This window comes from Ovis canadensis, chromosome 14 (genome assembly GCF_042477335.2).
Source record: "Ovis canadensis isolate MfBH-ARS-UI-01 breed Bighorn chromosome 14, ARS-UI_OviCan_v2, whole genome shotgun sequence".
Classification (NCBI taxonomy): Eukaryota; Metazoa; Chordata; class Mammalia; order Artiodactyla; family Bovidae; genus Ovis; species Ovis canadensis.
Window position 1 is genome coordinate 59,991,551 of NC_091258.1, and position 13,773 is coordinate 60,005,323.

Sequence of the window (13,773 nt, forward strand, 5' to 3'; positions counted from 1 at the left end):
GATTGATTCAAGTTAAAAGGCCCAAGTCTTCAAGGAAATCTCTGTAGGTATAACAAATTGGAGCTTTTAGACATCAGAGGATTATAGCTATGCTTACTCCATTCTTCCTTACCCAGCATTCTTGCTTCATGTAGATAGCCACTTTAAACTCATTTGACTGTGTCTATTGGTGTTTATTCTTGCATTTCATATGGCTGTTTTACCTATTTTAAATGCAGTTAATTTTAATCATTATCAACATGCTAATAAGAAGATGGGGCTCAGAAAATTTCCTGCATTCATTTTTCATATTTTCTGTGATGATTATAATCAGTGTCCATGAGTAGGTCTGTTAAAATGGTGAGCTTCACTGTATGCATTCAGTTGGATATATAAGTTTCTTTTCTATGACTCCAAATGTCAGGATCTATCGGGGTTCTCATGATTTTCTCATTTTTTCAGACAAGAACCCTTCCATATCTGACACCTGGCAACTACCAGCATTCCTGTAGTCTAGCAGTAGAAAGAAGTTGGGATTTTATACTATATATAAACTTTTACTTATCACCCTCTTTCAGTATGGCGCTCTCATCTACTCTGTCAAAACTAAATTTGGAATTCCTCAGTTACACTTTTCTGGATAATAAATTCCTATTTCTTCCAGTTAGGAGAGTTGGGTACATCAACTTCTCCTTACATAATAATTTTATAAGCCACTTTCAATTCTTACCCAATCTGTCCATATAGTTATAGAGCCTTTTTGTCAACAGCTGTGTCACAAATTACCTTGCATCTAAGTGGTATCCTCATCTACTAGCATTTTATTTAAGTTTTGTGGTTAATTTAGTCCTTTATTCACTTTCCTTTCAAAATTTCCTAATACTTTCATCCATTGTTGTTTCTTCAGCCTTTCAGTTTTTATGAGTAATGCCTTTCATCCCCTTATTGTCATTTTAATGGAGCTTCAAGAAGATGTAGAAATAAATATCTTATTTAACCACACATCTGTTTAATAATACTCCTATTCATTTTTTATCCCTTCATCCTACACTTTCCAGTGTTAATGTTTGTCTTTCATCCTGTCACCTGTTCTTTATGTTTTCCCTCATTTTACTGATTTATAAAGTATGCATTTTTTCATTTAAAACCAGTTTAAGCTAATGCACTCATGGGTGTCATTTGTATTTGAGCTTTCTTTTATACTGTTAGATTAGGTTTGAAATTAAAAGTCTATTTTTAAATTGCACTGTTTTTTTTTCTTTTGGCTGTGATGGGTCTTTGTTGCTGCACTGGGGCTTTCTCTAGTTGCAGTGGGTGGGTGACACTGTTCATTGCAGTGAGTAGGCCTTTTAGTGCACTGGCCTCTCCTGCTGCGGAGCATGGACTTTAGGCACTTGGGCTTCAGCAGTAGCAACATGGGGGCTCAGTAGTTGTGGCTTGTGGGCTTAGTTGCTCCAGTCATCAAACCCATGTCCCCTGCATTGGCAGGTGGACTCTTAACAACTGGACCACAAGAGAAGTCCCTAAATTGCACACTTCTGAGATTTTATTTAAAATAGTGGAAAAGTTCACAAGTGTTATACTGATGATGATGATAGCTACCTTATTAGATGTTCACTACATGCCAGGCATTAAATATTTTACAGTTAGTTACTCTTTTCAATGATTTTTTTTTTTTTGTACTCCCTTTCAGAAAAGGCCTGGGAAATTTATAAATAAATAAAGATACAACAGGAAAGACCTTTGAGTTAAATTGCATCCTTCTTTGTGAAAATACAGCTAAGGAAAAACTCAGAAAATACAACTAAAAAACTCAGACAACTTCATAAAATACAGCTAAAGAAAAACTCAAAAAAGTATTTCCTGTGTGCACAGACATTGATTCTTTAAGACTACTACTCTATGTATGGGACTCAGTTTAAAAATTTGGACATAACTTGCACTTAAACATGAGAGAAGCTATCTAAGAAAGAACCATTATGAATATAATGAGGATGCTACATTTCATCCCAATTTTATAATCATCTGACCTCAGGATAACCAGTGTGAAAAGTCTTTCATCATAAATTCAACTTTGTTAGATATCTGAGAATTATTATTGGAGAGAAACCATCTGCATATATTGAATGTGGGAAAGCTTTCATCCATGTCACATGTCAAGAGATACTAAGGAATTCTTGTTTGAGGAAATACCTGTGCATGATAAGAATGTTGGAAAGCCTTCAGCCTAAATCAAATCTTCAGCGTGATCAAATTCATACTGAAGAGAAACTATATGAATGCAATGAATGTGGAAAAACATTTAGTCTGAAGCAAAACCTCACAGAGCATAAGAAAATGCATACTGCAGAGAAATCACATGAATGTACTCAATGTGGTAAAGTGTTCTCTCGAGTCTCATCCCTTACTCTACATTTGAGAAGTCATACAGGAAAGAAATCATATCAGTGTAATAAATGTGGGAAAGCCTTTAGCCAGAAAGGAAACTTGCTTACTCATCAAAAACATCATACTGGAGAGAAACCTTATGAATGTGGGAAAGCTTCTATTCAGATGTCAAGCCTTATTAAACAACAGAGAAATCATATTGGAAACAAACCCTATGCATGTAAGGAATGTGGCAAAGCCTTCAGTGGCAAATCATATCTCTCTGAGCATGAGAAAATTCATACAGGAGAGAAACCCTTTGAATGTAACCAATGTGGAAGAGCCTTCAGCCAGAAGCAATACCTCGTCAAACATCAGAATATCCATAGTGGAAAGAAACCCTTTAAATGTAATGAGTGTGGAAAAGCCTTTAGCCAGAAAGAAAACCTCATTATCCATCAAAGAATTCATACTGGAGAGAAACCTTATGAATGTAAAGGGTGTGGGAAAGCTTTCATTCAGAAGTCAAGCCTCATTAGACACCAGAGAAGTCATACAGGAGAGAAACCTTATATATGTAAGGAATGTGGAAAAGCTTTCAGTGGCAAATCAAACCTCACGGAGCATGAGAAAATTCATATTGGAGAGAAACCCTATAAATGTAATGAATGTGGAACAATCTTTAGGCAGAAGCAGTACCTCATTAAACATCACAATATTCATACAGGAGAGAAACCCTATGAATGTAATAAATGTGGAAAAGCCTTCTCTCGAATCACATCACTTATTGTACATGTGAGAATTCATACAGGTGATAAGCCTTATGAATGTAAAATATGTGGGAAAGCCTTCTGTCAAAGCTCATCTCTTACTGTGCATATGAGAAGCCATACAGGTGAGAAGCCCTATGGTTGCAATGAATGTGGAAAAGCCTTCTCTCAGTTCTCAACTCTTGCTTTGCATATGAGAATCCATACTGGAGAAAAACCTTATCAGTGTAATGAATGTGGGAAAGCTTTTAGCCAGAAGTCACATCATATTAGACACCAGAGAATTCATACTCATTAAAGCTCTATGAATGTCTTAAATTTAGGAAAACCTTCAATAGAAGTCATACTAAACAGTATATCAGAAAAATTGATTTTACAGTAAAGTGACGTGAATATGAAAAAACCTACAGCAACAACTCAAAATGTAATACACTGAGAATTTAATAACTATCATACTATCATGAAAATCTATATCCCGAATATCCCCACAACAAACATGTTCATGCTGGACTTTTAGGAGCATTCTCATTAAGGATCCAGTCATGGACACTAATCAACATGGTTCTAGAAGGCCTACCTGATATATTCAGACAAAGATATACAAGGTGTGAAGATGTGAAACAAAGACAAAATTGTCATTTTTTTGTTAACATGTTTTACTACATGTATAACCATCAAAATTACTTGCTCTTGATACAGTAATAGAAAATAAAGATTGTGACAGGATATTATATCCAGAAATACATGCATGTTTGTAAGGGGAATTGGCAGTTCATAGAGGTGGTAATCTCAAATTGGTAGAAAAATCTGGATAATTAAGAAAATGGTCTCAGGGTAATTGATTCTTCATGTGGAAAAATTAGATCTTTGCTGTTGTCATACATTATAAAGTATTTATTAAAACATTCAAAAGTATTGAAGATTAGAACTCAAAGAGCAAAACTTAATAATAAAAGGGTTTTGTAGGAGAATTTTTTTTCAAACTTTGGAGTAGGAAAGAATTTTAAAAACACATTCCAGAATACCCACTCTTGAGTATATATACATATAGTGAAGAAACTGATACATGTACCCAGGGAGTCCTGTATCTTTAATGTTCATTGCATCATGAGTTATATTAATACAGCAAAAAATTGGAGACAAATGTCTGTCACTTTGGAAATGGTTGATAAAATGTGATGTAGTCACCCTGTAGAATATTCTCTAGCAGTTAACAAGTTAAATCTATATGTATTAACAGAAAGATTTGAAAATCATGTAGAATGAAAATGAAGTGATGAATTTATTGTAACTATACCTGTGTGAGTTTGAATTAAATCAACACTAACCAACACTAGTATTAAAGCATTGGTTATGGGTAAACATTTTTATGTAAAACTATGAAGAATGAATTGGAAGTATACACACTCAATTCCCAAAAGTGGTTGTCTCTAGAAAGAAAGGGAGTAGAAGGAAAATGGGGCCAATAATAGTGGTTGAACAATACTTCAGTTTTGTATCTAAATATCTATCTCATTAAAAAACATTCCAAATAAATATAAGAAAACATTAGTTGATTCTGGATTGTAATAATATGAGTTTATTCTATTTATGCTGTTTCTTTTAAACTTCTGAAAATTAAAAAAGGGATAAGAGTAGAGAGGCTACATGGAATACATGTTATAATGGACTTACATTTCCAATTAGATGCAGATATTTTGCAAAAAGTATATTTCTGAAATCATATCTTTAAAATATGAAATAAAATTTAAAATTTTAATGGTAACTGAACAAATCCATTTATTTAAATTTATTCTCAAATGTCATATCAGTAATCTCTGTGGTCTCTGAGATCATGATTTTGCAACAGGTGATTGAAGCACATTAAGGCTCATATTACTTTATAATACATGCACAGACTTGTTAGAAATAATTAGTTTTTCAGAAACACTTATCAGAAATTTTAATAGGCCACATAACCAGTTCTGGTATTAGAAATTAGACATTTTAAAAATGAAGAAAACATATTACTCTTTTTTTTGTATGACACCAAGTAAAACAACTGTTGCATTTCAGCTTCAGTTTTTAACTCAAACTAGTTATTTTCTCTAATTTGCCAGACATAGTCAACTCCCCTACCCCACCTCTAGTTTGTTTCCTTGGGGAAAAAGGGAGATCTCAGACCTAAAGAGAATTCTCTTATTAAAAGCAAATCTTCTGGAGGATTTTTTATTCTTTCCCACAATAACTTGATATATAGAAACAGTTAATGCTCTTTTTGAATAGTGATAAAAGTGAGTATGTAACATTTAAACCTTAGGCTCCTTTTAAATATATTGATTTCTTTTAAACTCAGAAAAATACTATGCTAATATAACTGTAGCACTGCACTGCTTGTTACTGGCATTTTTGAAATTTGGTTTTAAGATTGTAAATGCCATAGGTTGACTTTGTGAGGTAATGTATCCAGGTAACATATATGTGTATCTATGTGAATCTAAATATCTTCTTTTCTTCCATTTTTCATTAAACATTCTCTGATATTCCTTAAGTATTACACCCTTGTGCTGGTACATCTTTGAAGTCACAGAGCAACTAGGAACTCTAATCCAGACCAAACTAGGATTACCATTCGGTGCATATAGTTGGCCAGTGCCATGGCCCAGCAACAAGAATGATTATAATGGTCACGTAGAGTAAGATAGGCAGATGCTGCATGGTATTCTATGATAGTGTGTACTGTGTATTTATTCAGCCATCCTCCCTGCTGATTCAACTTGTTACTATTTACCATGATAGACAACACAAGTAAACACCCTTACAAGTGCCCCTTACATTTTAGGTATTCTTATTTCCAGGGGATAGATTATAGGCAAGAGACTGCTAGATCAAAGGATATGTGCTATTTTAAAATTTTAGTAGATGCTATCAGTTATTTTCAAAATAAGTTTCCTCCAACTATACAGTAGGTGGTATTATACTAAAATTCATGTTTGTCTGATGAGTATAAACCTCACCTGTTCCTAGATTTGCTTCTTTGTAAACTTTCATATTGTTAGCCTATATTCCTATAGGATTATTTATCTTTTTGTCAGTTTTGGAGACCTTTTTCCATATTAGATATTAGGAAATGTATGGGTCAGTTGTAAAGATACTTTAATCTCTACATTATATATGTTATTTCTTAGGTTTTCTTTCAAGTTGTCTATTTCCTTTTTGTAATATATTAATGTTTAACCCTTTTAGAATTGAATTTTTAATGTCATTTATGAGGGTTCATATTTTTTTCTTCCAGATGTGTTGCCAGTTGTACAAGCACAGTTTGTTAAAATAATCCAGCAGTCAGTTTAGGGTCAAACAGCTCTGACACCTACATGTCCACCAGAAGCCATCACAGATTTGAACTGGCAAACAGAAAGGAGGAAGAGAGATAACAGAATAAGCTTTAACCTAGCGTTAGGTTTATTATTAGCTTTGTCCTAACAAGAAAATGTCTTTACAGCATGTTCATCAGAAAGTCTTACAAGTGCGCAAGCAAGCACAGCTTCCACTACCCCAGCACTGCACAGAGGAGACAAGGTCAGAATGAGTGTGGTTCACCTCAGCACTGGGAGACTAACATTCTCATCCGGCACATTCATCAAGCAGGGCATCTGCGTGGTGTGCCACCATCAAATGGGGTGCACTCACTTGTAACAGGGATAACCACTTAAGCACAGGGAAGTTACTACCTTGGTTTCCCAAGACTTATGATGCCTTAGTTATATATGCCAGTTCACAGTTCATCCCATCCAGGTACAGGCCACAAATGAGAGATTTCCAGTATTTTCTTCAAGGAAACTAGAAGAAAAAAAAAAGTAAAGTAATCTTTCCAGGGATGGGTCAGTGGGAATGGCCTCTTATTACTTTGATACCATACTTTTCCTATTCAACTAAAATTCTGCTATGTAATACTTTACCCAAATGATCTTTTCTTTATTCTACTTTAACTGGCTTATATTTTGATTTACACCAAGACTTATTTATATTCTCTTGCTTCATTCATCTATTTTTCTATTCCTATACTAACATTAATGGATAATGTTAACATTAGCCTTACTGTATTTTGTTTCTGTAAGTCCCCTACTCCTTGCTGTTTTCCAGTTTTATTGGCTAATCTTCGTTTTCTTTCTCTATAAATGAACGTAGGTCTTCTCAAATTATAAAAGCCCTTTGATATTCTAATTAGAATTGCCTTAAGTGTTTACATTTGGGGAGAAATGACATTTATGATACTATCTTCCTGTCCCCAAACATAGTAAGCCTTTAAAGTCACTCAGTCGTGTCTGACTCTTTGCGACCCCGTGGACTGTAGCCTACCAGGTTCCTCTGTCCATGGGATTCTCTAGGCAAGAATACTGGAGTGGGTTGCCATTTCCTTCTCCAGGGGATCTTCCCGACCCAGGGATCGAAGCCAGGTCTCCCGCATTGCAGGCAGATGCTTTACCCTCTGAGCCACCAGGGAAGCCAGTAAGCCTTTGCATAGGTTCAAATTGCTATTCCCATCCTTCAGCATGAGAATTCAGAACAGAGTAAAGCCCATCCCTGCAAAATACCATTAAAGATTTTTGTTAGTTGAGTTGAATAAGGAACCCAAGCCCAGCCCAGAATTCATGTGCTGAAGCCCTAGTGCCTAGCGTGATGGTATTTGGAGATAGGGCCTTAGGAAATTATGTTTATATGAGGTCAAGAGGATGGTACAGTTCTTGTGGGAGTAATGCCCTCATAAGGAATGTGGCATTGTGTGTATACCAAGAAAAGGCCATGTGAGCTGAGTGAGAAGGCATCTGTCTACAATCCAGGAAATGGACCTTTTCCAAATCTGCCAGCACTTGCTATTGGGGCTTCTCAGCCTCTATAACTGTGAGAAATAAATTGTTGTCTAAGCCACTCAGTCTATGGTATTTTGTTATAGTAGCCCAAACAAAGACAGTCCCCTTCCTGCTTATTTCTACCCTAGCCAGTTAAATGTGAGGTAACCTTGTCAGATGTTTAACTCCGAGCTCCCAGATACAGTAAGACAAGTGGAAGTAAAAGTCACTCAGTTGTGTCCCACTCTTTGTGGCCCCACGGACTGTACAGTCTGAGGAATTCTCCAGGTCAGGATGCTGGAGTGGGTAGCTCTTCCCTTCTCCAGGGGATCTTCCCAACCCAGGGATCGAACCCAGGTCTCCCACATTGCAGGCGGATTCTTTACCAGCTGAGCCACAGGGGAGGCCCAACAATACTAGAGTGGGTAGCCTATCCCTTCTCCAGGGGATCTTCACGACCCAGGGATGAAACGGGTCTCCTGCGTTGCATTAAGACAAAGCCACTTCCATCAGAACAGTGTAAAAATAGAAAAAGCCACAGAAGAGGAAACTGGATGGACAACCAACATTTGAAAAGCTCATCCTCATAAATAACCAAGGAAATGCCAAATGTTGTCCATCTGGTTTCCTCTTCTGTGGATTTTCTGTTTATATACTGTTAACCTACTTTTTCTATACATGTTTTTTGAATTTATAAGAGTTCTAGTTCAAATGAAGAAATGGCAACCCACTCCAATATTCTTACCTGAAGAATCCCATGGACAGGAGCCTGGTGGGCTACAGTCCATAGGGTTGAAAAGAGTCAGACATAATTGAAGTGACTTAGCAGCAGCAGCTAGTTCAACTGACTTTAGCAGAGTTCCTACTAAATCTAGAGTTCATAATAATGCACAAGATAGATCTAGAAGGTTCAAATCTGACTAAAGTTTGGTCAAGTAAAGACTCACAGAATTATCATAGAACTATTGGCATTGGAGCAAAGCAAGACCTTGAGGTTAATTAAACTAATATGGTATTAATGACCCAATTCAGAGACTGCTGGATGCAAACTATACATTTTTATTAGCAGTCTAAAAGGATGCCCCAGGTAGCAAGGGTTGGTAGTGGAGCAGTGGTCTCATGAAGATGCAAGCAAGGTGATGTTAATAAATTATTGACTCCCCAGGGTTTTGGCCATATCCATTGAGTTAACAGAACAAAAACCTGGGGAATGGCAGCTATTTTTTAAAATTATACCCTCTCTAAAGCCCTTCACATGCACACTGGGGGCCTCATACAGCCAGTCATCTAGCAAGACAGTACCCTGACCTTTGTCCCACCCAACTACCAGGAGCTATTAGGCCCAAGCCCTTCGTGGATATATGCTAGATTCCTGCAAAGAGGGGCCTCTATAGCTCCACATTCCACTAGTATCCACAGTGGTGCCCCGACTCCCTTTAAATGTCTGTCAGCTTCTGCTTATCTAACTGCCTGGTCATGTCTGGGGACTGGGCAACCCAGCAAACTTCTCTGCCATCCAGTAGTCTTTCATGAAGTATGAACCTCTCCCTTTTCAAGTCTGTCCTTCCTTAGGTACACTGCCTCAGTGCTAAAGACCCCTAAAAATCCTTTTCATCTTAACAGTATAGCTCTATATAGTTACTATCACTGCTTAATAATTCCTTATATTAAGCTTCCCTGTTTAAATTACTGTGTAGTTTCCTGTCTTCTGGTTAAACACAGACTGCCCTGGCCCTGCTTCTGCTGTGGACTCTGCCTGTCTTCAGAGGGTACAGCATGCATTTGCCTAGGCCACACTATGGGAGTGGGGATTAAGAGTCTGTTTTTGCCATTGTCAAGGTTCACCAGGTCACTCCCTTTATTTCTGGAATCCAGTCGGAAATACCGTTGGACTCCCACACAGACCAGCCTCCAGTTTGCATTTATCTACAATAAAGGTAATATTTAGCCTCCATGTGTCTAAACTCCTTGTCCTAAATTTCCATTGAACAACAATTCATGGGAGGAAATAGGGTGATATAGACTTTGCCTCTTCAGAAGCCCTAGCACACAATGTCACATGCACACTGATATATAAATATTTCAGACTATCCTATGCTATTATGATCTTGTCTTACAGTAATTTCCATAAATAAATAGCTTTTAGAAGGAGAAAAATCCAAACTTGTCACAACATGATCTATAAGAATAAATAAGAAAACAATGCTCACTCTCCAGACTAAGGGGACTTAATACCTCGACCCAGGACAGTTGGAACTTGGAAGAAGATTCTGTTAGGCAGTAGTGAGATGGGCAGAATTGGAAATGTCATGAGAGAGGGCTGCAAATGATTAGTAAGCACTTCTGTGATACTCAACCCACCATCCCAGTGGTCATATCCACATTTTACTCACTCACTGAGCCCCCTTGGAGATTAAGAATTCAGTGATTAAGACAGATTAAGAAGCCAGTGGAGGACTTCCCTGGTGGTACAGTGGAAAAGAATCCGCCTGCCAATACAGGGGACACGGGTTCAATCCCTGGTCCTGGAAGATTACACATGCCTCGGAGCAACTAAGCCTGTGCACCACAACTAGCGAGCCTGCGTGCCTAGAGCCTTGCTCCACAAGAGAATCCACCGCAATGAGAAAGTTGTGCACCAGAATGAAGAGTAGCCCCTGCTCACGGCAAGTAGAGAGAAAAGCCCACACAGAGCAATGAAGACCCAAAATAATTTTATTTTATATACCAAAAATAAAATTAATTTTTTAAAAAAGAAGCAGTGGAGATTTGGGTTCAAGATGTTAACACAAGAGGCTCTTCAATATACCACCTCCCATAGACACTCCAAATCTACAGCTACCTGTGGAATAAATACTTCTGAAAGAAATCCAGAAATTAGCTGAGAGACTTTTCTGAAAGAAATCTAGAAAGCAGCTGAGTGACTCCTACATATCAGGAAAAAGAAAAAATCCACAGTGAAACAGGTAGTAAAGTCTGAGACACAGACTTGCCATAAACCCCAACCCTGGCACTGCGACTCATCAATCAGGAGAGAACCCAACTCCTAGCTTTACCCCGAGGAGTAAAGGATTTGGACCATGTATTTGGCACCCTAACTTTTAAGAATCCCAGCTGGGAGACAAGCCCCCAAAATATCTATCTCTGAAATTCAATGTCCACGAGACCCACAAGGTTATAGTGAGCTGGGAAACTTTTCTTAACTGTCTCATGAAGAATCACTGTGGCTATTCTCCCAGGGCTTGGCAGCAGACTAATTTTGTCTTTTAACCTTCATGCTAGATTTATAAGTGATCAACCCACTACCATTACAACACCATTCTGAACTTAACTAAATATTTACCTTTACCAGTGAGATTTATATTTTTATATGTTTTCCTGTTACTAATTAGCACCCTTTCTATCATCTTAAAGAAGTCAGTCAGACAGAAGCTTTTAAAGGATGCAAATACACCTCTTTTGGGGGAAGACTAGAAAAGATAGGTGTTTCTGTCTGTTCCCTGTACTAATAACCCCTGAAGGAACAGCCCGTTAAGAACTGTTTTGTGTTTGCTACCATGCCATTGAACCCATGAACACAAGCCCCACTGGCCACCAGAGTCAGGCTATAAGGACTGTGTCCTCTGGTCAGCAGCCACCATCCCAGGCTGTCAGACTTTGCACAAGCTCCTTTCATGAAGACTCCAGCAAACCGTGTAGCTGCAGAAAGAAAGTGAAGTCGCTCAGTTGTGTCCAACTCTTGGCAACCCCATGGACTGTAGCCTACCAGACTCCTCTGTCCAGCGGATTTTCCAGGCAATAGTACTAGAGTGGATTGCCATGTCCTTCTCCAGGGGATCTTCCCCACCCAGGGATCGAACCCGGGTCTCCCACATTGTGGACAGATGCTTTACTGTCTGAGCCACCAGGAAAGTGCAGGGGCAGAGGGAGAGTGTAAGGATGGGGCCACCTGGTGAGCTAGTCTCTAGGGAGAGTTGCAGTTACCCTCTGGATATGTGTTAAATGAGAAGCATGCCCCTGAAGCCACAGCTTTTTTTTTTCTTTTCCCTTTTTCTTAGGCAGCACTGTGCAACATATGGGATCTTTTTTTCTTAAAATAACTTTAACGTATCTTTATATTTTAAAAGATGAAAAAGGTAGGGATATTACAGTGATATTCTCTTACTTTTTTCCCCTTCATGTGGGATCTTAATTCCCTAACCAGGGATCAAACCCACACCCCATGCATTGGGACTGCAGAGTCTTAACCACTGGAGAACTAGGGAAGTCCCAGGCCACAGCTTTTGAGATGAGCAAATAAGTGTCTTTCACAGAAAGACAGGAGTTTCAAATAATGTCACAACTCCAGAATTAGAAGAACAAATTAATTAAGCCCAGGAGGAAGGAAATTATAATAAAGACAGAGTAAGTAAAGAGCCCCCCTTTCCCAAAAAAGGGGGGGTCAACAAAATCAAGAGCCTTTTTTTTTTTTTAAAGCAAAATTGATAAAACTTGAGCTAGATAAAGAAAAATAGAGAAAAGACTCCTGGAAAATTCTACCAAACATTTAAAGAAATAATGTCAATATTTCTCAAACTCCTCCCAAAAATTGAGAAGAAATACTTTGAACAAATTCCAGGAGATAGTGAAGGAGAGAGGAGGCTAGTGTGCTGCAGTCCATGCGGTCGCAAAGAGTCGGACAGGACTTAGCCTGTGAACAATTCAGTTCTCTTCTGTTTTCAATGGCCGATACTGCCCATCAAATTTTATTTCTTAGTCCAACACTTCACAAATCAGCTCTTTGACCCCAGGGTCTGGGCTGTAAGCAAGAGCACTCTACTTAAAAAAGAAAGGAAAATAGTCACTTTCAAACTGACTTTCTAAAGAAAGCGCTTTTATTTCTAACCCATAATCGATAATTTGTTTTACATGAAAGTCAAGCTTTAAATCATTTATTAGCTCAGTTGCTGCTAAGTCACTTTAGTCGTGTCCGACTCTGTGCGACCCCACAGACGGCAGCCCATCAGGCTCCCCCGTTCCTGGGATTCTCCAGGCAAGAACATTGGAGTGGATTGCCATTTCCTTCTCCAATGCATGAAAGTGAAACGTGAAAGTGAAGTCGCTCAGTTGTGTCCGACTCTTAGTGACCCCATGGACTGCAGCCTACCAGGTTCCTGTCCACGGGATTTTCCAGGCAAGAGTACTGGAGTGGGTTGCCATTGCCTTAGCTCAGTAACGTAATCTTTGTTCCATCAAACCTTAACAATAACCACAAAAATACTTCAAGGAAAATCTACCCTTCTTGTTACCGTTTTACAATGAGGCTCAGAGATTATTTTCCAAGATACAATCATACACACGGTGATACTCAATGAAATTATGTTACATAGACACAAAATCCTGAATCCAGTTTCTCCCTCTCCCTACTATCACCACAGTCATAGGCCCCCGAGTTTTCATTACTTGCCTCCTGCAAAGTGGCCTCCCCTTCTCCTCACTCCCCAAACCACACAGAAATCAGTTAGGTAGCACAGAATAACATCAGCCCCCTTCCCAGCAGCAGAAATTCCTCCCCGTTTCACGTTTAGGAATCCTCTGCCTTCAACCTCCCCAATTGCGTTGCAGATTCCCGGTACCCCTTCCCTTCGGCCTCCCAGACTAGTTTTGGGTCTCACAAGTTCAGGTCCCACAATTCCTCTACACTGAGGAACCCCTAAACCAAACTCATGGCCGAACAAAGGCCAAAACGGCGACCCAGGAAGCTTGCGAATGCCTTGGGCAGTGACACTCCCAGAAGTCTCCGCGGTGCGACCAGGCGCAGGCTAAGACCAATTTCAAATGGTCCATTC

At 38.6% G+C, this 13,773-nt stretch overlaps 1 protein-coding gene across 3 annotated transcripts in view; it reads left to right on the forward strand.

Moving 5' to 3' along the window:
* ZNF260 (zinc finger protein 260) overlaps positions 1 to 5,652 on the forward strand; it is a 56,767-nt gene extending 51,115 nt beyond the window's left edge. For 2 of the 3 annotated variants that reach the window (XR_011248713.1, XM_069550596.1), the window contains one exon: positions 1,673 to 5,652. Coding sequence is in view for 2 of the 3 variants with exons in the window: in XM_069550596.1 (XP_069406697.1) it covers positions 2,179 to 3,414 (1,236 nt within the window). In the remaining variant the exon portion in view is untranslated. The remainder of the gene's footprint in view (positions 1 to 1,672) is intronic. The other variant, XM_069550597.1, reaches the window with a different exon arrangement.
* Positions 5,653 to 13,773: the final 8,121 nt, after the last annotated feature.